At 42.0% G+C, this 27508-nt stretch overlaps 3 protein-coding genes across 7 annotated transcripts; 2 read left to right on the top strand and 1 right to left on the bottom strand.

Annotated features, from left to right (window-relative positions):
- Positions 1–315: 315 nt before the first annotated feature.
- LOC124074311 lies at positions 316–6986 on the bottom strand. 5 transcript variants are annotated; one of them, XM_046417088.1, is made up of 10 exons: positions 6879–6986; positions 5916–5960; positions 5505–5551; positions 5040–5419; positions 4813–4930; positions 3940–4023; positions 2021–3712; positions 1769–1877; positions 1465–1638; positions 316–1274 (listed from the first exon to the last, which is right to left on the bottom strand). In XM_046417088.1, exons 2-7 carry the CDS (start codon positions 5942–5944, stop codon positions 3687–3689), a joined length of 684 nt encoding a protein of 227 aa, XP_046273044.1. In that variant the 5' UTR covers positions 5945–5960; positions 6879–6986; the 3' UTR covers positions 316–1274; positions 1465–1638; positions 1769–1877; positions 2021–3686. The 5 variants fall into 5 exon arrangements, with proteins under 5 accessions (XP_046273044.1, XP_046273045.1, XP_046273046.1 ...); XM_046417089.1 differs by lacking the exon at positions 6879–6986 and adding an exon at positions 6321–6862; XM_046417090.1 differs by lacking the exon at positions 3940–4023 and having other exon boundaries at positions 6879–6984.
- A 612-nt stretch (positions 6987–7598) lies between these two features.
- Positions 7599–10996, top strand: rpl14 (ribosomal protein L14). Its single transcript, XM_046417091.1, has 6 exons — positions 7599–7661; positions 8306–8407; positions 8499–8593; positions 9134–9233; positions 10598–10651; positions 10902–10996. The coding sequence occupies exons 1-6, from the start codon at positions 7659–7661 to the stop codon at positions 10959–10961; spliced, it is 414 nt and encodes a 137-aa protein (XP_046273047.1). The 5' UTR covers positions 7599–7658; the 3' UTR covers positions 10962–10996.
- Positions 10997–13133: 2137 nt separating this feature from the next.
- LOC124074310 (SNF-related serine/threonine-protein kinase-like) lies at positions 13134–27061 on the top strand. The gene is made up of 8 exons (XM_046417085.1): positions 13134–13468; positions 16323–16712; positions 16842–17060; positions 17597–17843; positions 21506–21647; positions 22943–23155; positions 23476–23610; positions 24279–27061. The coding sequence occupies exons 2-8, from the start codon at positions 16590–16592 to the stop codon at positions 25579–25581; spliced, it is 2382 nt and encodes a 793-aa protein (XP_046273041.1). The 5' UTR covers positions 13134–13468; positions 16323–16589; the 3' UTR covers positions 25582–27061.
- Positions 27062–27508: the final 447 nt, after the last annotated feature.

Below are 27508 nucleotides of genomic sequence, written 5' to 3'. Positions count from 1 at the left end.
AATCGTAAATTGTTTGATTTTTTACTGTTTGACATATGAAAAGAGAAGCAGCAGATTTTTTCATCTTGGTGTCAGCACTGTTTAGTGGAAAGTGGTCATGACCCACGCCTGCTCTGTGACTGTTCAGGCCACTGAGCAGGATACACTGAAGCAACATAAATAAAACCTTCAAAAAGTGGGATAAGCCTGTATTAAGTACATATCTTAAATTCAGTAATTTATTTTAAAAATGTGATCATCCTCTCTTGATAGCTTCTTAACTTCCTCCCCAACAGTCCAATACTGACTTGACATTGAGCTGTCACCACATATATGTAGGGTTCACATCACTATAATTTTATTGTTGAATAACATGATCAGTACATCATTACATTACTAATACATTAAATGTTTGCCATACATGCATTTGTGTTTTATTATTAAAGTACTAAGCAGCTGGAGCATTAACAAAGTGCGACAGTAAAGCATGATATATTTACATCCCTGACCACACGAATTCTGCATTCACAAAAAAGTGAGTGAGATGCCAATTTCTTTACTGGTAAAGAATTGCATGAAAAAAAATTAATCTGTTTGCTCTAAAAACCTTAAGAATTGTTCTTATCAACATTTCATATGTAATTATTTCCCTGTTTTAGGATTCAACGCTTTTTGGGGGTGTAGAAACATTCATCCCACTTAAATTCCACCGTTTTCAGACAATTCATGAGCTCTTTTCTGACACTCTCTTCAGCCTCCCGCCTATTCACATCAGTGCTCGTCTCAGATGTTGGTCGTACCTGTTCTTTCAATTCTGTCTCGTTTTTAAGCAAGTTGCTGACACTTTCAACTTCAGCACAGTTACCATAGGGCCACTGCCTTTCTTCACTTGTTGTCAAACCAAACAAATTCCCACATGATCTGCAAGGAGGCATTTGTGTCCCTCGGCTGATGCTAAACGCCTCGCACCTGACAGAATTTTCTGGAAGTTGGATGGTTCCATCAAAATATGTCTTTTTGATCTTCTTAAAATCATAGGTCATCACTGCACCAGCTACGCAACTGTCCCAGTAGCTAAGACAGGAAGCAGCGGTGACGATTCGCCCAGGCATTGGGCCAAAAGTGGACATGGAGACCCCATAGTACCTGTGTGAATCTGACAGGTTTTTGAGCTGAGAGACACAGATGGTGGAGGAGATCAGATACGTTGCGTCATCCTGCATCAGTCTCAGCATGAGCTTTTGCAGGCATTCTTTTATTTCGCCCTCATTCTCTTGTCCAGTGATACCGACAATCTACAAGCGATCAAAAATATTATCAAGCTTCTGTAATCATTCAGTGAATTATGTGTTGTGTTTGTGAGACGCTATGATGAACATTCATAAAGTCATATATTATCATTTTTAGGGTGTTTAGGTGAAGAGGCGACAAGCAACTCAACAAGGAAGGAAGGAATTATATTATGTTTTTAGACTATAGTCTTACCATGTCCAGCACACATGAGACTGGACTCCGCTTAGGTAGTTGAGAGGAATACAGTTGAAAAGGGTTGGGGTAGACCGTCTTCAGTGTATTCAACATGTCGTCATCACTCAGAATGCTTTCGGGATTATATTGAGGAATTATGAACTTTCCCAAAAAGAAGATGCTGTGAAGAACCTGTTATGAAAAAACACATTCAAAGGAACTGAGAAGAAGAATTATGTGTACAAATACACAATGACACAGTGATGCATTAGGTCAAAAGAATGAAAATATCAAAAAGACCATAACAGCCCGTCAGACATACCTCATCCACTAACTCTGACGGATGTACTGGACTCCAAGCCACCATTTCAGTGATAATCAAGAAAGCATTCCTTCTGAAAAGTTCTTGCTTTTTCAGGAATTCTTCTTCCCTAAAACAGAAAACATCAAGTGATAGCTTGTTAGGGAATTACAAAATGCTGCAGAATGCAGCAATAAAGTTTAAATTTAAAGAATCAGAAAAAGAATTCTGTTTCTGATAAGCACTTGTAGTTAACTGAATCACCTAACTCACCTCGTCATGTTCTGTACTGCTGCCTGATAATGCTGATAAAGTTGGAAAGAAAAATACACCACATACAAAACAATTACACATTTTACTGACAACACTGACAACACAAATTAAATTAGCAATATATAATGCAATCATAATGATATAAAATACGGGCAAAGCAAACAAAACACACCACCACTCACCAATGTAAGGAAATGAAAGAGAAAGACAGAAATAAGCCCTGCCCCCTGGGTGAAACTACCACTCCTTACCACTGCTTGGTTTCATCATGTGCTGTAGCCAAACAACGACTAAATGCTCACGCGAAGTTTGAAGGCCAGTTAGTTCTACAGGGATATGACTGGTATATTACTGGTTAGCTCAGTACTTAACAATGTGAATGAAGTGAATGAAGTCTTTGTAAATATGTAACTGTACATGGATCCAAAAGTCAGAAGGGAGGATGATGACGTCTATCTTGCAAAAGAAACAGGAAGTGTGCTCAGGGTACAGCTGTTGACTGATATGAAAGCAGAAATAAAAAACAAAACAAACAAAAAAAACAACTAAGAAGCACACTAAGAAAGAAACTTGGAGATGTGCTTCACTGTAAAAATGTTCAGTGTCTGTAACTGAGGACGGTGACTGTTTAAGCTTCCTCACTGTGGTTTGGGAAATGACTCTTGGATGAAGAAAATACATAAATGCGATAGCAAAATTGTATTTCTTTCAGCATTTAAAGGAGTTTGTTGGTCCCACTTTTGCTATTACTGGGGGTGTCTGGGTGGTTATCTTCTATGTGAACGCCTTTCAATCATTCAAACTATTAACAAATGTCAGTATAAAACAAATTTCCTCATATGTTGTGGTTTGCCAGTATTTCAGTCTCCCCGAACAGAAATCTTTTTATACAGTTCAGTGTTCTACCACCCATCCTTAACCAGAAAAAAAATATATTTTTAAAAAAGGAACATTAGTAAGATTTAGTCATTTAAAATTTCAACAAAAGAAATTGTTTTTATTGAACAGTTTTTATTAAACACAACATGTAAACATTCACAGTGCAAGGTGGCAAAAGTATGTGAACCCCTAGGCTAAACCCCAGGAGTCAGCCAACCTGGGGCCTGTTTCATGAAGCAGGTTCACCCCTAAAACGGGTGGAGGACCTGCACCACCACCTCTAACCGAGGCAGAGGAGATGGCCCTTAGCCAAACTAGTGGAAGGCCAGTGGCTGAGGGAATCCCAGGAGGCAGCTCATCTGAGCCAGTCACCCCCCAGGACACAAGTGCCTTCATAACATTTAAGAAGTCCACACCTCTTTTTGAAGCCTCTTTTAAAGGCAGGACGTTTGTTCTTGAATCCAGTAGACTCTGAGGGAAGTCTCCACTTCTTGGAGCCTCATGTAGCCCAACTCCAGCCTGTTGTAAGTAACTCAACAGACCAAAACTCATAACCAGTAGTGGTATAAAGTTCACAGAATAAAATGCTTGTCTTCAAAGGATAATGAAGATGAAGACACTGTGTCTGCTGTCACAGAAAGGCCTACAGAGGTATCATATTAGATCAGCTTTACATGTACATGTGACATTCTTGTATGGATTTATGTTGACATGGAAGCTGACATTGTTATCCTTTTCTACAACTGTACATACATATTTAAAATTTATTGAACAAAAACCAAACACATCAGCTGGCAACTCCTGGACAGGAAACTGAAAGAGACAAAAGAGACAAATTAAATCACCCACTACAGAATAAATATGAATATGTAACAGAAATGAAGTGCCTGAACAATAACCAAGCAAAACCATCTTTCTGAGAGAGTTCTGTTCTGGATGCACTGATGTAGGATATCATCAGGAAAAAAAAAATCTTTCTTTTGACAGCATGACCTTAAAGGACTATGCAGGATTTGTCAGGTTGCTGCTTGTAAACACACCATTGGAAAGTGCAGCACGTGAATCAGAGGTCGTCCAGTGTTGATACTTTCGGTTGACAAGGCACCTGCTTGGTATTGGGCGACCTAGGAATGAGGCTCAATGATTAATCATCTTTCTCCAGAATCGCTAGTGTCCAGAAACATCTTGGACACTGCAAAATACCCGAAATATAAGAAAATAAAGGCAGAGGGCAGGGTCTCTGCACATACACATACTTTTTGAGTGGATGATAAGTGATCACTAAGAGGGATTATTTTACCATGTTTGTATGAAGGACAATCCTGCATGGTATACCTTTAGCCCCCTGGAGTCCAGGGACGAGCTGAGGCGTCTTTATCGCAAGACCAATTTAAGATGACGTAGCTGCAAGACGCAGTCTCGCTGAGTCTCTGTTTTAATTTGTGTCAAAAGTGGGGGCTTCAAACTGTGTACGAGTTTTTAAATTTTGTACTATATCATGTAAAAGCTGAGTTATGATAAACAATATATGCAATGCTTTTTCCTGAACACTGTCATCACATTCGCTGCATGTTTAGTGTGAGTTTCAGAAATAATATAAATACATAATATAAATAGGTTTTAAGTTTTATAAATAATTTGTGGTGCATTTTATTGTTACACCTGATTGTGTTGTAAATAGCTGTGCAAAAAACACCTGATTCATTCACTGCATTTTAAGGAAAGTAGTTGTAAATAACTTGCTGTTTGCTAAATTTATAGATTTTTATTTATTTATTTATTTTTTTTAATGTACAATTTATATTTGAATTCTAAGTCATAAAATGGTTTGGTCATGCGATAAAGACACGCCAGCGTGTCCTTGGACTCCAGGAGGTTAATCATTACCCTGTGACAAAGATAAAGACACCTACTCGTAGATTTGAGAGCCTGCAGGAATCTGGACTTCTCTGCTGTGACCAGTTTTTGGTGCGCTTGGTCCAAACTCTTCCCCACAGCGCCCTTCTTCACTTTATCCCAGTCGTTGACAGTCTACACACAACATCAAAACATGATGGTCAGTACTCACAGGCGATCAGTCACTGGAGTCAACAATCACAAAGTGCTGCTTGTTACCAGCAACTTAACTGTAACTTCTCACCATGTCTTTGAAAGCCTCCCCGTAGTAATAACTCTTGGATGATGGGTACTCTATTCCCTCTTTAAATAGCTGCTCCAGGCTTGAGGCCACCACGTGCAGCTCCTCTCCATCGTAGGCATACATCTTCTTGTCCTCACAGGTCATCAGAATGAGCTGGTCACACAGACATGAGAACCCCTCCACTACACCTACAACCTGCATGTGTACTATGTTGGGAAGATAGAATTTCCCCCACCCATTCAACTCATTCTCTTTGCCCCTGTAAATGGTATCATCCAGGTCTCCTATTGACCATGTGGCCCCAGCAGGATTTTTGAGGGAGAAAATCCTTTTTTTATGTGTGGACACAAAGTGTGAAACCTTTCTCGTGTAATCTGAACCTGCAACACATGCCAGACAAAAGGATTATGAAATACTTATCATAGCAAGGTTTTATGATGTGAGACAAATATGTTTGTAGTTTACCTGTTATTCCGTTGTTTTGCAGGTAATTAAGCAAATCAGATGGTGGCCTGAAAGAAAGAAAAGTGACAGTTTAAATAAAAGAGATAAAATAAATGCACAACAGTATTCAGTGGACAGTTATAAGAAAAATATGCTGCAGTGACCTTTTCAACTTATCTTTCAGTTTCTTATTTATTCTCATGGCCAAATAGGCTCTTGCGTCTTTATTACCATTAACCTCCCAGTGGGTTGGTCTCAGCTTCACTGTACAACACTTATTATTTGTGATATTTATCATCTTGTAATTACTTTACATTTAAACTCCTTTCAAATAATCAGACAAGTCATTAAATGTACAGAAACACGATATCTCGCTCTACATGACCTTGTCCTTCTGTACCTCCATAAACAGAGAATAAAGGTGACTCTTACGTGCTGAACTTCATTACACCACACGCCATTGTGGCTCTGCGTCCCCTGGAAAACAGCAGCATTTGTATTGGTCAAATTAGTGATGGTGAAGTATTCTAAACCCTTACGCAAGTACCACAGTGGAATAACATCATACATATTACGTTTGAAAAATACTCTTTTACACGGGTGTCCTCTAGTGTTGGGAAAGTTCACTTTCTACATGAACTAGTTCAAAGTTCAGTTCATAAATTTTAAAATGAACTAGTTCAGTTCATAGCTCAAAATTCATAGTTCATAGTTCTTTTTTAAACACGCTGCTGCGAGTATTATTTGTCAAAATTATTGAGAACCATAGAGAACCACAGACAGCAATTATTTTAGCAGTTTTAACACTGAAACTATGTGTCACATTGATCTTCGTATCAAGCGCCGTAGAGTCTGAGCTGTCCGAGCAAGCGCTGCCGTCGTCTCTTGAACGACGTTATACTGTGAGAGGGCGCCGTTCACGAACGCCAGAATGAACGCGTTCACAATAACGTTCATCATGCGGAAATACAGCACGTTCAGTACACGTTCGCCCAAAATATGAACGGCACAACACTGCTATCCTCTGTGTCTTGTCTTGACTTGACAGTGCGTGGGTATTACGCAAAAAAACAGTATGTGGCATAAGTTAATAACAGTGAGTAGGCATAAACACATATTCGCTGGCATTTCATCTACAGTCGAAATCGAAAGCTACGGACGACAGTCGTTGTTCGTCCTAATCATCCTTAATGTTAAGAGTATAAATTCAACAATTTTAAAACTAAATACCACATTTAGTAACCTGAACAACAGACACAAAACACGATGACATTTGTTTGTTTAAGCGTAAAGTAAGTTTAACAGAGACATCTAGCTTACTAAATCTGACATAAATAAATTGAAAATATGACAAAAAACTGAATTACTAACATAAATTAAATCAACAATAGTTACCCCAACTGAAAAACAGTCCGTCTTAACGTCTCGAAGGAGATTATGATAGTTTCGTTCTGTTGCGACTCTCGCCACTCCCTGCTTCCGTGCTGCCTTCAAGTGCGCGCTCAAAGTCTCAGGTACAAACGTTGCTTATAAGTTGATCTCGATTTCTCTCGGATAAGACAGGGATTGTTACAAACAAGGTATCTGATGCCTTGCAAGTATTCTTCCCTACGTTGCTTTCCGATCAGAAATTAGCGTTAGAGAGACAGACTGTGTAAAGTTGGGTGCAGACATCAGAATCTGCTCACTCAACCGGGCTCACTGGAAACCAAGTGTAACGAGGTGACAGTTTAGTCTGATGTCGGGCAAGAAGTAAAGGAGGAACATGTGCCTCTGTGAGTCTAACTAACTGACAAATCGTTACTTTGAAAACAGTATTTATGCCTAAACCTCGTTTGCTGTATTACCACCTTCCTGGTTAGGCAGTTGTGTTGATTCGACTTGTGATAATTCCGATATTTCACCGGGTCTGTGAAGGCAACAAGATAATGTGACGCAGTTGTTTTTATCTCTAGTAAAAGTATGTTTTACATATATTTCGCATTGAATATCTGTTTTGTATTACTTTCTCGATGGCTTCCAAATACGTCATAATTTTAACATCGAGTTGATTAATTAAGAGAGTCATATCACAAACTAAAATCGAGGCACACTGCGCATGTCTAACCATGAAGCGGAAGCCGTATGTGCGCCAGGCGGAAACTGTAACGTCCTTTCTGCTCCCGGACTGCCATCATGGTGAGTTCGCCATAAGAGTTGTAGCATTTTCATGTCGAATTTCTCTCTATAAATCACATAGTTCTGAAACAATAAGCGCCATGTGTATTGCTAAAACACTCACATGTGTATCAGTGAAGTCTTTGATGCTGGAATTAAGGTTTGTTTTAGGTTTTAACGTTATGTCTGTAAGATGTCGGCTACTGCCCGCATTAAAACGTGGTTCGTCAGGCCGAGAGGGCCGGGAACTGCACTTTCGAGCAAACCCATTTCAGGTGTTATGTTCCCGTAACATTAACTCGTGCCATACCTTTACGACATTCTTACTTTAAATACATCTTGTACCCGTGCTTTAATGCAACTTTACTACTAGTTTATGACCAGTACAGAAGTCGTTAGCAGGAACATTAGCTAGCTAGTGTTAGCTATACAAGCCATAGGTTTCAGCTTTTGCTATAACGTTACATTGCAACGCTATAAAAAAGAGTATATTCTCTGGTATTTGCTGAGCCTCTGAAGTAGCACCTGTAGAAGTAGGTTATGTGTGTTGTGTGTTTGCAGTTATGTATGCCAATACCGTATTGTACCCAATTATCTAAGTACAAGACAGTATGCGTCCTTTTCAAATTCAGTCATTTCTTATGTGCACTTCTCGTGTTTCTCAGGTGTTCAAACGCTTTGTTGAGATCGGCCGTGTTGCCTACGTCTCTTTCGGACCCCATGCAGGCAAGCTGGTGGCCATTGTAGATGTCATCGACCAAAATAGGGTGAGTGCGCTGAAGGATGGTGGGTTGATCAGTGTTAGTCCTACTTTTGACATGCTGATATTGAGTGTTTCTTGTGCCCTGTGCTTTTAAGGCTCTTGTTGATGGTCCCTGCACAGGCGTGAAGAGGCAAGCCATGCCCTTCAAGTGCATGCACCTCACGGACTATGTCATCAAAGTACCTCACAGGTGAGTTGGGAGCACTGGTCAGATCCTTGCTACCATAAATCCTGTGTAATATGTGATGGAGGTTGTCACTCTAGTCTTCATGAATAACACTAAGGATGTATCTATGACAGTTTATTTGGAGTTGTTGTGTACTTATTGTGTACTCTCCCAGTTGTACCAGGTTGCATATGTGAGCTGTTAATCTGTTAAAATGTCATGTCAAAGAAACATCAAATGGACATCCAGCTTACATAAAATAAAAAAAAATCAACCGTACTCACAGCATTTCACACGGGGGTTCTATTGTTGCAGTTAAACAGATTTGTATTCAAGCTGTACATATTTACACAGGCACATGTAATGTGATGACTTTGTTGCGTTTAAGAACTGTCCAAGGAATTAGTGAGCACATCACTTAACACAGGGCCTCAGAGTACCAACATGAACACGTATATGGTGTTTTTATGGGTTGTAGAAATATTACTGTAAAGTGGTTACATGTGATAAAACATAAATAATGCGTTGACTACTTCAGCACTGATTGTATATAATTTTTCACAGTGCCCGCCAAAAGTTTGTGAGGAGAGCCTGGGAGAAGGCCCAAGTCAACGAGAAGTGGGCACAAAGCAGTTGGGCCAAGAAGATCGAGGCAAGACAGAAGGTAAATATCTTGCATCTGTTTGTTTTTGTTTGTTTTTTGTTTTGTTTTATAAATTGGGATCTGGAGGCCCCCCTGAGAGGGTTCTGGGTCGTTAGAAGGCGGATAGAAAACAGGCAATAATAATTATAGATAACACAATGACAGAATGTGGGAATGTTTTTGTGTTGGGCTTAAAACATTTTCTGTAATAAAACAGAAAGGCATCATTTAGAGCTATCAGATGGGGGACTCTGGGATAAAATTTAAATCAATTATCAAATCAGGGTCTGTAGTCTAATTTGTGCCATTTTAGCAGTCCTTGATATGAGAACCACTGGTCTAAAACATGGTTCTAGATTTGTAGCATGCCGTTGGAGGTTCTGGCTATATACTTTTTTCTATTTGCTTTTTTGTCCCTGCAGTTCAACTAGTATTGTTTTATTAACTATAGGTAAACAATTTCAGATGTATATTACTGGGAGGCAGCTGGCTGGTATTTTACTCTAAGAAAATATTCAGAGGTTTGTGCTTGTTGGCTGGTTGGTACAAAGTTTTTGTACTGAAAGACTTAATTTAATTGCCTTATAAAACCAACACATGACATAACACAGACTCCTTGTTTATCATGACAAACGGCCACAGGTATCAACATGGTAAATGATAGACTACAAGGTTTTTTTTCTCCAGAAGTCTGGACAGTTTTAAGAAATCTAATCCAAAAAAATCAAGAAAAAATAACCTGGTGCACCCAGCTGGTATTTCACCACAGTGTTTGATGGCAGTAGTGGTTTCATTCTCTTGTGTGAAATTGTTGTTTCTCACATATTTCCCAAGAGATGTTACTGAATGATCGGTTTGATTCCGGCAGTCTAACAGTGCTGTTTCCTTCTTTGTTTAACAAAAAGCAAACCTGCTGATGTATGAGACTGAACAATCAGCCTGAGTTTGGCAGATCCTGATGACGTCTTGTTTTCTTGGTCATTAATTTAGATAGTGGGTGTATTATATAAAGTCCTGTAAACATTTCTTTTGGTAGTAATTCATATAGTGGAGGCAGTAGGAAACTTTGGATTGGTTAACAGGTCGACTTTGGTGTTGTAATGTACTGTCTCACCAACACCTGCAAGCTGACCTGATTGATGTCATGTACACTGACAGTTTCCATATTTAAACTCATGATTTTCCCTACCTGAAACTAATCCTAAGATTCAAAGGATTGACAGTGCTTAATTCAGTATTGGTAACTGCAGTCCATTTAAACAGTTTGTCCAACATCAGGTTGTGTACAAAGTTACACTTTAAACAGAATTCTGGTAATGTGAAGTCTTGGGAGAAATGCAAACCACTTGTTGTTTCCCTGACCGTATTCTTGATCGTCTTTGCAGAGGGCCAAAATGTCTGACTTTGACCGCTACAAGGTGATGAAGGCCAAGAGGATGGTAAGTCCGACACAGAGCACTTCGTTTTGGGGCCTCCCTTCTTATATTAATGAGCGTGGATGATTTTAGTGAGGCTGTTCCTTAAATGGGCCGTGACTATTGTCCAGCAGTTCAGTGAGGCCGGCCTTGTTATACTAGTTTTTAGCCAGTGATCTGAATTTAAAAGGTCCATTAGTCTCAAATGTGGTGATTTCCAACTATTGTCGAGTACTTTTTTCAATGAATACGCTTCATGTTTTTGTTTCTGCAGAGGAACAAGATCATCAAGCATGAGGTGAAGAAGCTCCAGAAGGAGGCAGCAAAGAAATGAACAGTTTTCACAAAATAAATCTCTGTTCAATTGTTCATCTGTGTCTTGGCTTTTGTTTTTTTGTTCACTTAGCAGAACACACAATAGCTCAGTTGGAGATGTTTCCACTTTTGCTGTCATTTATTATGATGAAACTTCATGGACTGATGAATGTCAACTAAATAAGAGTCTCATGAAATAACCTTGGCTTGGCTACACCCTTGCCCTTTTAGAGTTAATATTATAGTTCATGAGTGCTGAATGTAGGTTGAAAAGTTAAGTGTCTGGATCATTGATCATACTAGGGGTATGATCAATGATCCAGACATATTGTAATGTTTAGGACAGCAGTTTTCTTCCAGTGCTTTACTTATCAGCTTTCATGGCAGGGTAGTGTCAAGTTTGTGGGCTGAGGAACAGTATCAGCTCAGATTATGTTCTCTTAACACAATTTTCTCCCCTCAGTATGCCTAGAATTTTAAATTGTCCCATTTATGTTGAACTGGAAATGTTAAAGTTCCTGCAGAGAGATTTGTGCTTATTACCTACTTTGCTCTTCCTAATCTAGTCAGGAGTTAGGAATGATTTGAAATAGTGGGAAAACGATTTATAAAGCAGCAAGTTTGGATAATGACTTTAACTCTTTATTTCTGTGTTTGTCCACTAGATGGCAGTATTAGCTAATAGAGGACCGCGACCCCTTTGTCACCTTAAGTCATCCTGTCAAGGATTTGTCAGTTGCTGTTTGTAAATGCACTAGTTAATAATTATGGAGAAAGGCTGTTGATTGTTGAGTTTCATTCCCGGGTTGTCAAATAGCCAAAAACCCAAAGTTCCAGTATTTGATGACTTGGGAGGGAGACTCGACAAGCAGCTAATTTTTTCCACAATTGCTGACGCACAGAAACGTCCCACAAGGCAAAATAATAACAAAAATACAGGCAGAGGGCAGGATCACTGCAGATAAACACACACACACACACTTCATGAGTTTCATGAGTGATGTTTGTCTGTGTATACCTATACATTTTTTAAGAAAACCCTGAATAGCAAGAGGTAGAAAACAAGAGTAGTAAATAAGGCTAATACATTTTCAGATGCATGTGACTGCATTTTGCAAAGCCAAGTCATGTATATATTAAACACAAGAGTCGACTGATTGCTGCCAGGTTGTGCTGATGTATGGAAATGAATAAGCTGGTGTCACTCAAACAGACCACCACACAGTGCTGTTTGACATGAAACAGATGGTCATTAAAAAAATCTTTTTATGGAGTGCCTGCAGACTGCAGCCAGTCCTGGCTGAAGTGAAGCATCATGGTAGGAGATCCTGTCATCAGCCAAACAGGTTCCACTCCAAATCTCAGATAAGAGCTTGCAAACATTACATAATAACACACTTGAACATTGCCCAGCTGGTCCACTACAGAGAACAGGGACACAGAGCTGATTCCAGCACAGCTCCCTTCCCCTCCCACCACCACGCACCAGGCGGTGGATTCATCCCTGGCAGCCCGAGAAATGTGGCGGAGGCTCGGGGGCGACTGACTGACTGGTCTGAATGACAGCTCGCTTGGATTATTTGTTTATTTTTATTTTTTCATCTAGAATTATGAAATCTGATAATGGCCCATTGTTCGTTTGTGGCATGATTTTTATAATATGAGCAAATTAACCGCTTACCCTCACTGTTCTTTTGAATGCCTTTACATTGCAGTCCAACATGGACACAGCTCGCGTCAAAATAAAGTGCATTTTGTGTGATCATGATTGGGCCACGCTTTTCTCTGAGCGTAGTTCTGACGTCAGAGATGAATGGTACTGAGGCGCAGTGATGATAAAGATGTCATTCACTCGTAAAGCCACCGGAAAACATGCCAGTTTCTTTTCAAAATAAAAGCATAACACCTAAAACGCGCCCATTTTATAGCCGAAGCGCACCATAAAAAGTGAGGCTAATCTTTGATTTTTTTCAGGGATCATACGAAGTGAATACCCAGGTAATGAGGCCACTACCTATAGTTACCAAGTATCTTACCACAGTCAAGCGCACTAACCAAAGGCTAATTTACTATTAAGGCGGTTGGTTTCCTCAAGACAATATAAAGTTGAAATTGCAAATGTAAAACTACTGTTGACATTTGTTAACATTTTAATACTTAGCAACTTAAATAAAACAAATGTATTTCATAGTTGAAGTGATTGCTAAATATTATTCAGCGCTTTTATTTTGGAAGCGACACTTCCTGTACCATCCTGCTACCTGTTTGTGTTTGACGCAGCTGAAAAGAGCGAGAGGGGGAGAGAACGAGGGAGGCAGAGTTGACAGAGTGACACGCTCACACGGGGACTCTTTGGATTAATCGCTGGCCGGTTTGCTGCCACTCAGACGGTAGCGGGTGTGAAACTGAACGCGGGTGGATTTCAGCCTCGTTAAAACCCGCAGCTCGCCACCGGGAGCTCCGCACACTCCCGCAGGTTTAAAGGGAGCAGATCGGACGGCTGTCGCTGCTTCACATTCCTGTGTGGTAAGTAGGACTGTTGTAGCGCATGCAGGCTGCTGATGTGGGCCCGTGTAGTAATATGTGCCAAGTTAGCCGGGCTCTCAGTGAGGCGCTGCTTTTCAATGCGCATCCTTCGAGGCGCAGTTTAACATGCTGCCCGTGTTGTCACAGCTTTCATGTGTGTGCTGTTGGCGCAGGCTGGACTGCACTGTCATGTTTTATTGTGGACGCAGCCAGCAGGCATGGGGGGAGGTGGGGGGTCCCATATGGACAGTGGAGCCTATACAGTAGACTGGGGAACACAACAATGCTTTAATGCTGCAGTTAGTTGGCGGCGTAGTGAAAGATGTATTTATGATGCTGCTGCCAGTGTTCGTATTAAATGTGTTCCTGTGGTCCTGTGAAGTGACTTTGCAGTGACTTCTTGGTGTTATCTCTGTTATAGTCCTACAGTAACCCCATACAGACAACATAACGGTAAAGTGAATGTTTCAGTTATGAGGAAATGCAGTTATGTTGCTGTGTTTTTGTGGAACATTATACTGGTCTCGTAGTATGTCTTAGGGACCTTTAGGGCCATATCTGTATATCACTTTGTGTTGCGACCATAACTCCTATGATAATCTTCCAGTCATGTATAGTATTTTCTGTTATCTTTGTATTGTGTTTAAGAGTAAACATTATCCATTAGCAGTGGTTCCCAACATGGGCACCAGGATCGTTCTGAGGGGTCATGAGATTATTGCACAGCAGAATAAAACATATTTCCACAGCTCAGTGGTTTTTCCTTTTATTTTTTCAGGATTTCTTTTTTATGGCATTATTTAATATATAGAAAGTGAGTCTCAGGTGATCTGAAGCTTCTGGATGAACTTTAGTAGGAAGCCGATTTTCCTGCTAACCAGAGGCTTGATAACCCCCACTTCAAATCTTTAATCTCACACGCTGTGAGAAGGTAGCAGCTATTATAGCAGGTCCTTGACCTCATATGTGTGCTTGTGTGCACACTACTACCTTGTAAATCAATACACCGCCAGCACCCTGAACAGTTACACAACCAACCTCGAAGCATACAGGACTGATACACTATTACTCTGTATGTATGTCAGGATGACTAGAGGGGTGTCTGACTTTGTAAGTAAAATACCAAAATGTTTTTCCACACATTTTCACGAGTCATCTCTTTTAAACCAATCAAGGGATTACACTCACAGTCTAGATTTAGGATAAGAGATCTTAGTTTGGCCCAGCTCACCAGCACACTACAGCACATGTTGATCTCACCTAACCTGTCCTGTCAGCCTGACTGGTGTTCCTGAGCTGTCGGTGTCTATGTGTCTGTGAATGTGTGTGTCCACGCATGAAAGCAGGCACAAGTGTGTGCGTGTGTCCCCTTTCATGTCATCAGTTTTTTGAAACATCAACACCTACATGTTGTCAGTGTCGGGCGAAGACTTCAGCAGTGCTGAGATTACTTCTGTGTCTGTGCATGTGTGAGAGAGAGCGAGGCAGAGCACACACAGACAGAGATGTCACCCTCCTATTATAAGAAAAATGACTCACTCTTTTCTCACAGGTACGATCCTCCAACTGAGGATCACATAAAAAACCCCAAAAAGCTTTATTGGCTTTCATAGTTTCATTTGAACGCCCACAGACACAGACAGACATTTATTGTTTTCATCTTACTGAATTTGGTTATGTTGATAGGCGTGTTCTCCATGCAACAGTTATTATGGGTTCCTGTTGTTTCTGTGAATCCAGGTGAGTGGGGCACACCTTGGTGAGGATCACCTACCAGGAATGTTCTTTGCCTGTGCAATGTGTGTTTTCCGCCCGCTCTGCGTTCATGGCACGCAGGTAGATTCCTGGAAGAGGAATGCCATGCCTGCCCCGGAGGCTTTGTTTCATGATCAGGGCTGTGAAGCAACACTGTATGACGGCAGTTGCTTGTGGTGAACAGAGCAGAGGGTCAGATGTGTGAGCACGGTGGTATTTGAGATGAGCTGGTTTAGAATAGTAGACTTTTGTCAAATGAAACAGCAGTGATCATGAAACAAATCAAAATATAGCACAGTACCATTGGACGATTAGAGATATTAGAACAATAGCTGGTTGGTTTATATGTAGATCAACAGAAAATAAACTGGCAGTAGTTTTAAATAATAAAGTAATCACTTAATCAGGAAAACAGGTTCAAATGTGAGGATTTCTCAGTTTGATACGATTGCTAATCAAATATCTTTGGGTTTTGGACTAAACAAGACATTTCAAGGTAACAAGATGTCACCTTGGGTTTTAGGAACTTGTTTTTAATTTGAAAGTAATCAGGAGAATAATGGTCAGTGAAAGGCCAAATTGTACCTGTAATTTTTTGTATTTTCTCTTGTAAAAAGCTGTGTTGCTGACCTAATGACAATTGGCAAGGGTAGCAGTTGGTTTCTAAAATAAAGTAAGATCTGTCGACACTCAAAGGTCCTGTGTGTAGGACTTAGGGGGATATAGGGGCAGAAATTAAGCATCCAAATTTGGTACAAACATGTCTGACCCCTTTTGGATGAATCATCATCAGGACAGAATTTTAAGTTATGCAATACTTGGTTAAAGACCAAATAACTGCAACACTAGCAACCTCCCAGTCAACCTCAGTTGTACTTTTGTTTTGTGCTGGTTACAAAATGTTAGCATGCCAACACACACTATTTTAACTTTGTTACTGTGAGCATGTTAGCATGCTGATGTTAGCCTTTTGCTCCAAGTGCCACCAGTAGAACCTTGAAGAGCTGCTACACAAAGCAGTGACTCAGTTTATTGTGCTGGTTTCTTGATGTGTTATGTTGTCGGTATGACTGGGTCTCGTTGTACCATTTTCACCCAGAGATCCAGAGAAGATGGGACTGAACTGAGAGGAGCTCTGGCAGCACAGCCCTGTGAACATTTGTCATTATCATCCAGGAGGAGATTGTTCCTTCAAACCCCTGAAGCTACCTCGTAGGAGCCGCAGCTGGTCTAGAATCAACCAAACCACCACCACAAACCTCGTCTAACTTCAGCCCATTCAGGAGGAGATGGAGAACTGACCCAGGAGCAGCAGGTACCAGAAGGCAACCCCCCACCCCACCCCCCTTCCCATCCGCCAGCATCCATGGCGGGCCTCAAACGTCATCATGATGGGAAGATCGCTGGGCTGTATGACCTGGACAAGACGCTGGGCCGTGGTCACTTTGCTGTGGTCAAACTGGCCCGCCACGTATTCACTGGGGAAAAGGTATGTCGAAGTCTGTATGTGTGAGTGTATTGACAAACTCTACAGTATGCAGAAGTTGCTGTTGGTAGTTGTAGAGTGGGACAAATGTCTGTCATCACTTCTGTTTCTCTCATTATGCTGCTCTTCTAGGTTGCAGTGAAGGTGATAGATAAGACCAAGCTGGACCCGGTGGCGCGAGGGCACCTTTTCCAGGAGGTGCGATGCATGAAGATGGTGCAACACCCCAACGTGGTGCGCCTCTACGAGGTCATCGACACGGCCACCAAGCTCTACCTCATCCTGGAGCTGGGAGACGGAGGAGACATGTACGACTGCATCATGAAGCACGACGGAGGTCTCAGTGAAGATGTGAGTGCAGTCGTGGGCGGCAGAGCAGCCATTAGGTTGCACGGACGTGGATGAGTTAGTTAAATAGTTTGGGTGTGGTTTTTTTTTTGTTTGTTTTTTTTTTACATTGTGGTTGAGACCATTTTATGGAAATATAGTGAAGGACAGTTCAAAGGTAGTTTAGAAGCTCACCAATGCATTGTGCATACAGATTCGTCAAAGTTAATACATTCCAGACACCAGGAGGTAACTTTGGTGACATTGAAGGTTGTAACACAAGTTAAGCAAGACTTATGAGAGACAAAGAAAGTATACACAGTTTCCCAAACTGCCAAAGTATGGCCTGAAAGCATCCACAGTATTCTCTTGTTATTGTTCCCTCAACCAACTTATGCAATTCAGATGGATTAGAGAATCTAACCTGCCTGTACATGTGACTCTTTGCGTGATGAGTTATCAGTCTTATTTCCTTTTCTGTCTCCTGAGGTCACATTCCGACATAATTATTCGACTGAAATTCATCACTATTGACGCCGTTTCTGTCTCTCCTCTCCAAGGTGGCCAAGTGTTACTTTGCCCAAATTGTCCACGCCATCTCCTACTGTCACCGGCTGCATGTAGTGCACAGGGACCTGAAGCCGGAGAACGTGGTGTTTTTCGAGAAGCAGGGCGTCGTCAAGCTCACCGACTTTGGCTTCAGCAACAGGTTTCAGCCCGGGAAAAAGCTCAACACGTCCTGTGGCTCACTGGCCTATTCTGCTCCTGAAATACTGCTGGGGGACGAATACGACGCCCCTGCTGTGGGTGAGTCATGAACTGACAGAGTGGTCAATCTATGCTGGTTTAAAGTCAGGTAGTTGTTTCTTTTTTATACAGCTCTATCTTTACTTGAATGGGACATTGTCTATAATTTAGTGTTCCCAGCAGAGCGATGCTTTCACATTGACGCACTCTCTATCTACAGATATGACCTACTGATAGTTGCATACACTTTGATCGTGCTTTATGACTTACAGTTATTCTACGGGTGGATCCTGCAGCCAACTTGGCACAGTGACAGCTTTATCAACCAGCTGATAAAAGGAGAAGAACCATTCAAAGTTCAGAAAGTCTTAGTGTGTGCCTGGCAGTTTGAGAATTAGACCAGAGTATAATTCATAGAATTGCAATCTTACACCTGCAGTTTATTTTTGTCTGCAGTTTACATTCATTGACAGTCATGGCCTTTCTGCGTGTAATGAAATCTGATATGAGATCAGGCTGAAATTGGTTTCCTCAGACTTCTTTTGTGGCTGCAATGCACACACACCTCAGGCAGCCTCAACATCGTCTCTCCTGTCGATAGAGGTACCAATCCTCGCTGAGCCACAGCTTAGGTATTAAATTAAAATGTAATGGATAAAAAAAATGAAACAGAGGCGTGCAGATTTGTGGGGGAGGAAAGAAGTGTAGGGGGGAGAAATAAAAGGGCAAGAGAAAAGAGAAGGACGAGCAAAGCGTCCCTCTGTCTACCCAGAGGCCACTGCGTCAGAGCATCACAGAAGCATTTTCTGTTTTTCTGACTGAGTGGATTTGCAGCGGCTGTTTTCTTCTGTCTGCCTTCGCTCCATCTCAGTCTCCTTTCTGCCGTTGACATGCTCTCAAATATTGAGAGTGGAGCAATAAGAGTCTCTTTTATTTGACTGCATGTGTGGTGTTGGGTGTTTGTGTGAATGGCTGGAAATGTGAGGTTGGCCTGTCTGAATGCCTGACCCAGATGTTTATGGACATTTTCAGTGCATGTATGTGCATGCGTTCGGTCTTCTGGAGTGTTCATAATGCCTTTGCTCACTATTAGTCATTCAGCTGAGATGATGATGTTTTGATTGCAAGGATTAGCCACCCAGCTAGGATGTAATATTGCGTGATTCTGTCAGCGCTGATGCAGTTTGATGTGGAGGAGTCTGAATGGAGACCAGCAATCCTGATGTTTGGGGCTTTTGAGGTAACCTGGAATAACTTCTCTGCCAAAGTACCTGCTGACAGTCTGTAGGGTGCTGAGATTGGCTGGTGATGAGCCAGGTGGCGGAGAGCCCAGTTTGTTGCGGAGATAAAGAGGCTGTCCTCGATCTGCTCTGTCAAGTTGGGCCTGTTTGCAGTTTGTCGCTCTGTTGAGGAAGTGCTGAAAATCATTTGAAAAGTGATCCAAAATAGAGAGTGGAATGTTGCTCAAGTGGTCGGGCCCACACAGCATACAGACAGAGCCAATTAGCAGGAGCTGAATGCTCCAAACTCCAAAAAAAGCAGAGAAGAAGCCACATTTAGGTATCAAGCGCTTTTACCAGCAGAAAAAAACATCATCATTTTCATCCCTGTTCAGGCATCAGGACCAGGGCTGCAAATAAAAGTGCTTTGCAGTATCAGTCTATCTGTTATTTTTCTCCATTCATTGTTTAGTCCATAAAATGTCAAAAAATAGTGAAAAATACCTATTATGTTTTCCCATTTCCTAGTTTGTCTAACCAGCAGTCCAAACTCCAGCCTCTGAGGAATAGAAATAAAAGGTTAAAGACAAACAGTGAGAGAAAAAGGGGACTTTGAGGATAGAAATTTTATTCTTATACAGACACTTTGAAGGAAATGACAGGTTTAACTCTGTGTGTTGGTGCACTTTTGGGAGCAGATGATGGACTATGAAAAGTGCTATGAAAAGATGCCTGCCTCCTTTTGCCTTTTGATGTTATGCAGCATGTGGGCTCTCTCCTTTTTGTCTCCAGTAAATGGAAATTTAAATATAGATTTCTGCTTCCTCACAGAAGCACGAGCTGCACTTCAGAAAAAAAAGAAAAAACGTACCTAATAGCAATTACAAAGAACATATCCTGGGCACATGCATAATTCAGAGCATAATCTGTGCATAATGAACATGCACAAGTGGAAGTGGATGCACAAGTTTTTTAACAAAAGAGGTTGCATAATGGTCAGCAGGACAGGATGCTGAACTTAGCCTTGGGGTTAAAAGTGTCAAGACACAAGGGAGTTTATTGGTTATCCCAGGGAAGCAACTAGTGTGAAAATGCATCGCAGGACAAGGGATGTTTACTCTCTCAGCTGTCGCCGTTGACTCGAGTAATGATGGAATGTGCTGTGACGTGAACAGTGTTATCCAAAGATGTGTCAGCCATCTGGTTTATAAATAAAGTTATCGAGGAAGGAAGTTTGGCCGACTGCTGACGCAAGTAATGAGGGAGCAGGGTCACGGTTGCTAGGATACGTTGGCTAGGGGTAAGATGGTGGTGAAGGACTGCAGCAGCATTTGCTCCCTCCATCAGCAGCCGGAGACTCTCCTTCACAGCCTCAGAGCGATAGATACTCACCACCCACAGTAAACTGGCACTTTTACTTTACCAGATTGAAATCTCCGGCGTGTCCTGGCAGACTGCAGTGATATGAAATGTGAAGACATATCACAAGGAGTCCTGGGGAGGATAAACCCACTTAAGCTCAGTTTACTACCTTTTTTGTAGAATAAGTATTTAATATGTCAAACTGATGAAAGCTGCACGAGCAGAGGGTCTGTTCAGGTAGTCAGTGATGCATCTGGTGATCTGTCTTTGAAGAAAAAGTCATCTGTTTTCAGTCATGTTTTGTTTTGTTTTGTTTTTCTTACAGTTCTTAATGATAGTGAAGGTACAGACATTTGGCCTGTGCATTCCTAGCAGCCACAGCTAAGAGAAAGCTTCATCAACAGAAAAACATATCCCCTATCATAGTGATCCTGAAAAGCAAAGTGCAAAGGATTCACAGCAATAGGCAGAATATACTATCACTACTACTACAGCTGCACAGATGAATGATTTAACATTATCAACAAGTCAAATGAATATATTTAATGTTAAAACAATTACTTATGGTGACAAATGCACAGTTTCATCTGATCTCATCAAAATTTTGTTTGTTACTGTCTCTCTGCTCGAATGTGTGTCAGTAGACCATCCTGCTGACCGGGGCGGCAGCGAATGCCCAGAGCAAAAAGTTGCTCTTTTAAAAATGGATAATCGGACCACGACAACTGTTCCATGAAATTAGCATTTGTATGACGCTTGGAGCGCTGAACACGTTAACCCACTTTCCCAGGACTGTGTGTTTGTGTGGGAGTGCATGCATGCGTGTGTGCGTGAGCATGACGCTGGCGGTGGGCAGCAGTGCAGAGTCTCATCCTTGGTTAGACAGATGTGTCCTAAGCCAGTGCATATTTATGGAAATGGCTCTGATCAAATATGATTCATGCTTCATTTTAACTGGGATGGGGGTGGGGGGGATTGCAGCTCTTGTTTTTTATTATCTAGGTCACTAAGCAGAAAGGACATGTGTGGTTCACATTGTTGTTTTTTTTCATTTTTGTGGCAATGCTTAAAAAAAAAAAAAAAAAAAACTTCTCATGCTTTGGTATGAACATACAGGATTCTCTCTGTGTGTCTCTGCAGATATCTGGAGTCTGGGAGTGATCCTCTTCATGCTGGTCTGTGGTCAGCCCCCCTTCCAGGAGGCTAACGACAGCGAGACGCTCACTATGATCATGGACTGTAAATACACAGTGCCTCCTCACATCTCCAATGCATGTCGAGAGTGAGTAACACGCACGCGCGCATACCCACACAGATGGACGGAGTACTCTGCAGGTGCTGCATATTTCATGTCTGTAGATGTGTGAAGAAAAGAGGAGCCGTCCTCTCTTCTTGCCGCTTCCTTGTTGTACTGCTTTTTGCTCGGTGCTGCAGTCAGCTGCTGCATGAGAGATGCAGCGCTTCCCTGAGTGTATCTAATGCACCCTTTAAAATCGGCCCTCTATTTTTAACATTGTGAGGGTTCAACAATGTTTCAAGGCAGAGTAGGGCAACTCCGGTGCTGGTTACATTTTGGATGGGCTGTTGGTTTGAAAACACATTGTTTTTGGGTGTGACTGCATTAGATTATGCTGATTTGCCCACTTGAGCTTGAACTTGAAATGATGGCACACGTCCTAGTTCATTTGTTGTTAGTTGCTAATTGCTCAACAGTGTGGCCTTGAGGAAACATCACTCTCTTCTATTTTGTATGAAGGATCCAACCACTGAAGTTAGTTATTTTAGCTGTGCTACAAAAACAAATGCTAAAGTTTTGCTTGTCTACAGAATTATTCCCACATCATCTCCTGCTTGACAATAACCTGGACATTTTCTCAGGCTTTTGGCCACTTGAATAAAGTACTGAAGTTGCATTTGTGTCAGCTGATCAGCAACAACTGATTAATTTATGCACTGGCTGTGTAACTTTTAAAATACAGTGATATAAGCGCAGGTGTGTGGCACGGTGTCTGGAATCATTTCTGCTTTGTAAGAACCTGTCTTATTTTGTAGCTGCTGCTTTTACCAGTAATAATAACATTGTAATCAGTGATGGGGATGGAGGACGAGATGTTGTAAACGAGCCAACACTTTATCTATCGAAACAGCTTGACTTGAAAGCAAAGAGAGCACATGAAAATGTTGGTAATAGTCCCTCATTTTACAGAAGAACTGTATGTTGCAGTAGATCAAAGTTCATCCAGAGATTGATGTGACCGCTCACCTTCAGTGTATCACACCTGGAGAGTTGTTTAAAAGCTTTCTAAATGTCTGCCTGTTCACTGTGCTGTGCTTCGTTGCTCAGTCTGACTTATTTTAGTGACGCCGTCTGAGATTTCAGTAATTTCAGATTTCATTTCTTGGTCGCATAGGAGGATGAAAACCAAAAGAGCTTCCTAAATACCAGCTTATGAACGTGATATAGTTAAGTCCAAGTACTACAGTACTATTAATGTGCATCTGAACATAGCTGGAGTACTGACCTGCTATTTCTGTAGTTCCTCCGTGACACTGATCCCCCTCTGTGACTTCCTCCAGTCTTATAGCCAATATGCTACAGAGGGACCCCAAGAGACGAGCAACCCTTGAAGAGATCGAGGGACACGAATGGCTTCAAGGTGTCGACCCCTCCCCGGCCACCAAGCTGTCTACCCCTCTGGTATCACATCGCAGCCTGTCAGAGGAAGAACACGGCTCCATCATCCAGCGCATGGTGCTGGGCGGCATTGCAGACCGAGACACCATAACTGAGTATGTGTCCCTCCATCTCACACACATAAATTAACATGCAGCTCTTCTTTCCTGTGCAATCTCCAAAAATTTGCCATGGTGCACAAGTCCAAGTCAAACTTAATTGAGTGCTGTCAACAGTTTAATTGCCATTAACAACCAGCTGGCAGTCAATCCTGAGCTGTTGCCATGTCAAATTAAATCTCCACCCCCATCACTTCCTTTTGACTCATGGTGAGGGTGTGTGTGTGTGTGTGTGTGTGTGTGTGTGTGTGTACATGTACATACATATCTTGTGAGTGTTTTGGCATTCAAATTTGTCTTTCTTTCCATGTTCTCAGTGCTCTGGAGTCAAACCAGTACAACCACATCACAGCTACATACTTCCTGCTAGCTGAGAGGATGCTGAGGGAGAGGCAAGAGAAAGAGCAACACAGCCAGACACGATCACCCAGTCCCAGCAAGGCCCAGTTCAGGTACACACACACATACACACACAAACACACACACACACAAACATTTCTTGAGAAGATAGACAGAGTGCTGCCTCTGCAGAGCTGTGCACTGTCAGTTTCCAGAAGACAACTTTGACAGCAGATGGACATACAAAACCTTTTTTCAGCAGACGATTGGACTGACTGAGAATAGAAGAGATCAGCAACATTACCAGGGATGTGTGTTATTCCCACCACAAGCAAAAAAACACCTTGTGTTTTCCTCACTGAGAAAATGAATTTCATTTATAAAGTACACAATTAGCTTAGCTTAATGTAACTTAATGTGACTGTCCAAATTTCAAAAATATGACTGTGATAAAAATGTGACAATTACAAGTGACAATTTGAAGTATAAACAGCGTTTTGGCAATGAAATGTGTCCATTAATGAGCTGCAGTAGTTGAGTTGTGTTTTTGAACTTCTGAGTATGTTAAACTAGGTTAGGCCTCACTCCAGCTTGACTCACAGGCATGAGTCAGTGTCAAAACAGATAAGTGTATTTCCTAAAATGAATAGCCTTTAGACCTTTTTTTTGTCAGAATACAGCTTAATGACTCAACAACATTTTTTGAAAGTCTAAACACAGTATTACTTATTCTGTTCAACCCACTAAACCTCCTGCGCTGTGTGCATTTAACCCTTCACAGGCAGTCCTGGCCCACCAGAGTGGATGTTCACCAGGATGTCAGTGATGGCTTAGGGGGTCCTGGTATCTCTCATCCCGGGGGGCCACAGTCCCCTGCCCGCAGTGCTGAGAGCCTCCACAAAGGCCCCAGACCCAAAACAGCTCTGCTGGACCTCAGCCAGCGGCAGGAGAACCACACCCCTAGATCCAGCCAACAGCAGCCTGCCCGACAGAGCCAGGAGAGGGGGCTCAGGCCTCTGGTAAAGCCCCACTCCAACCCCCTCAGACTGGGCTCTCTGGCTTCTGTGGTCCCTTGCAAACCTCGTAGTCCCAGTCTTTTTAGTGTGGAGGAGGATGAGGAAGAAGAGGGCGAGGAAGACAGATGTTCATCCCCTTCTGCGCTACCTGCTCAGGTGGTGCTTCGTTGCAAAACCTCTTCCTCATCATCATCTATGTCTTCCCCTGGTAATCGGCTGACAACCCGTATGAGTGCTCCAGTTCTTAACCAGATCCATGAGGAGGATAAAGAAGATGAGGAAGAGGAGGAGAGGAGGGAACTGCATGGATTTGGCCCACCCAAACCCAGCCTCAGCCTAAACCTGAACTCTAGAATACCGTCACCATCCACGCTCATGTCGTCACCTAAAACTGTTGGTATAACAGCACCGGTTGCTGCCTTCACCCCCAGCTCAGAGACTAGTGATGATGAGACTGAAAGCCACCATAAACCAGATACGGCAAGTTTAGGTGGACAAGGGGATGAGCGAATAGGGAGGAAAGGGGATAGAGAGAAAAGGGGATCAGGCCAGGACAGTCCCTCCAACTGTGCCAGTCCTGGATCAGGTCAGGGTAAGGGAACAGCCAAAGCTGCCAGTGGCCTGGTGGAAAGCCTAAAGCTGATGAGCCTGTGCCTGAGCTCTCAGTTCCACAACTTGACAGGGGGAGGAGGGGGAGGTGGTGGTGGCAGCAGTGGCGTTGCTGGGGTGGACACCCAGGATCGTCCCATGTGGAGGATGTGCATGGGAGGCTCCACTGGTAGCCTGGATAAGGTCTCTTTGCTGGGTGGCCCTTCGCCCAGAGGGAACCTGTACCACCACCAACCCCCACTGGGAGACGCACTGGCAGACCCACTGTTGGAGGGCCCCTGCACAGGCACGCTGAGGCTAGGAGAGCTGGACCTTGCGAGAGAGAACCATAGGAACATGAAGAACCGTGTGCTGCAGATGCCTCTGAGTGACAAGACTCTGTCTGTCAACATCCACCGGAGCCCCAAGGAGGGCCTGCTCTGTACCCCCACCCCACACAGCTGCTGCCAGGTCATCTAAAGCTCAGCAGACAGCCGCTGAATGAGCTGTCGCACCTCCACACTCCTCCACTTTCCAATATACATCCCTTATCATCCTGCATTTGTTTCACTTGTGTCACCACCGGCTCATAAGTTAACACTATTTTGGCACTTTATTTTGTTTCTTATTATTTAACACTTATGGTGGATAACTGGGAGAAAGTCCAAATGCCAACCTTGCACATTCAGAGAGTCTCCACGGAGGAGACTGGGTGCCATGCCAAGTATGTGAAGCACTTTGAGCAGATTAAACAGGACACTAATGGGACATTTTAACCCACTAGTGTGTTTTAAAGAGACACAAATTATGGAGATGGATACAGGAAGTGCTCACATCCATACTCTTGCACACTCGTACTGTATATATTGTATGTACACATTTTGTGCACATCCACACTCACATATATCACTCTATGATAAGCTGATAAAAGGAAAAGCTGATGAGCTGGTCAATTTTAGTATCATGTTTATCGTGTTACACATTGTCAGTTGTTGGACTGTTGACTGCTGTTTTATTAATGTTATTTTTTTAAATTATTTTTTGAGACAATCATTTTAAGGTTTTTTTTTTAAATTCCAACTGAAAGAGTGAATATATGACTTTTCATTCAAATAAGGACAAATAACAGGGTGAAAATAAACAGCAGCACTTGCGATATGATGGCGGCACACAGTATTTTGTACTCTATCACTGTTTTATTTTTCTATCTCAAACATGCTTTGCAGACTCGGAAAGGAAATGCACACCCACTTGTCAAGTCTCTGCGCAGCAGAGTTTGTACATATGTGAATAACCTCCTAGCAGTACTCTGTACCTGTAGTATTGACAGTAAAGTTTTATTGCCGTAGAAATCTGAATACTAGATCCTTATACACCCATTAGTCTTCACTCCTATGGGATATTTAAGGTTTTGGTTGAACCCAGAGAATGAAATGTGTTTGACTACCGAAAAAGAACATTAACTCTTAATGTATATCTAAAATCTCCCCTGAAACCAAACAGAATGAATTATTATACAATGGCAGCTCTTTAAATTGAAAGCAAAGGACCACTGGGTGCAACCTAAACCATGTACATTCCGTAGCTTTCCAGGATCATGGTAGCCACTGTTGTAGCATATTCCAAGACAAAACCAACAAAGGGGTTTCGATAGAACATAACAACACCGCTCCCTCAAGTATCGGTCTGTGTAACTGGATGTGTGACCCACCTGTAGTGGAACATATAACTTGACCGTGCATGTGTTTTGCTGTAGCAACCTTATTCTTACCCACTGAGGTCAGTCCACCTGTATCTACCTAAGTAACGGATTTGAATGGTCACTTTACTGTAGCCTCACAGCAATACCAGCGACTGCAAAATGTACAACAAATGTGGATGTGCCATAAAATCTGTCTTGAGCATATTGTACTGTATGTATATGATAGAGATCTATTAAAATAAAATTATGTGAATGATGTCTGTAGTCTTTTTCTTGATGTTTGTTGGATCTGTGCACATGAACAGGATGAAGTATGTGTGATGAAGTGTGTGACTTTGTTGACTTTGTTGAATTTTATTTTTTAATTTAACATCACACATAATTACTAGCTTACCAATTAACAAAATGTCAAAGAATATGGCATGAAGTGCCTGAGGTGAGGACAGACACAGTTTCATGTTTTGGAATAAAGTATTATGGCATCCTGACCAAAACATGAGCTTTTGGTTGTCATCTGCAAATCTGTAAATAAGAGACTGGATAAAGCAGAATGGGCCTGTGTGCAATACAAATTCTCCCTTTGTGTTTATTTTCCTGAATGGTCTCGAAGCTTCCCCCGCCAAACACTACAGGGAGTTGTAATCTCTGCAACATCTGGGCTACTGTTCCACATCAGCCAGCTGGGAGAAAATCACATCAGACCAG

This window comes from Scatophagus argus, chromosome 17 (assembly GCF_020382885.2).
Source record: "Scatophagus argus isolate fScaArg1 chromosome 17, fScaArg1.pri, whole genome shotgun sequence".
In the NCBI taxonomy this organism is placed as follows: Eukaryota; Metazoa; Chordata; class Actinopteri; family Scatophagidae; genus Scatophagus; species Scatophagus argus.
Note: the sequence above shows the minus strand (reverse complement) of the source record. Positions and strands in the feature narration are given on the sequence as shown.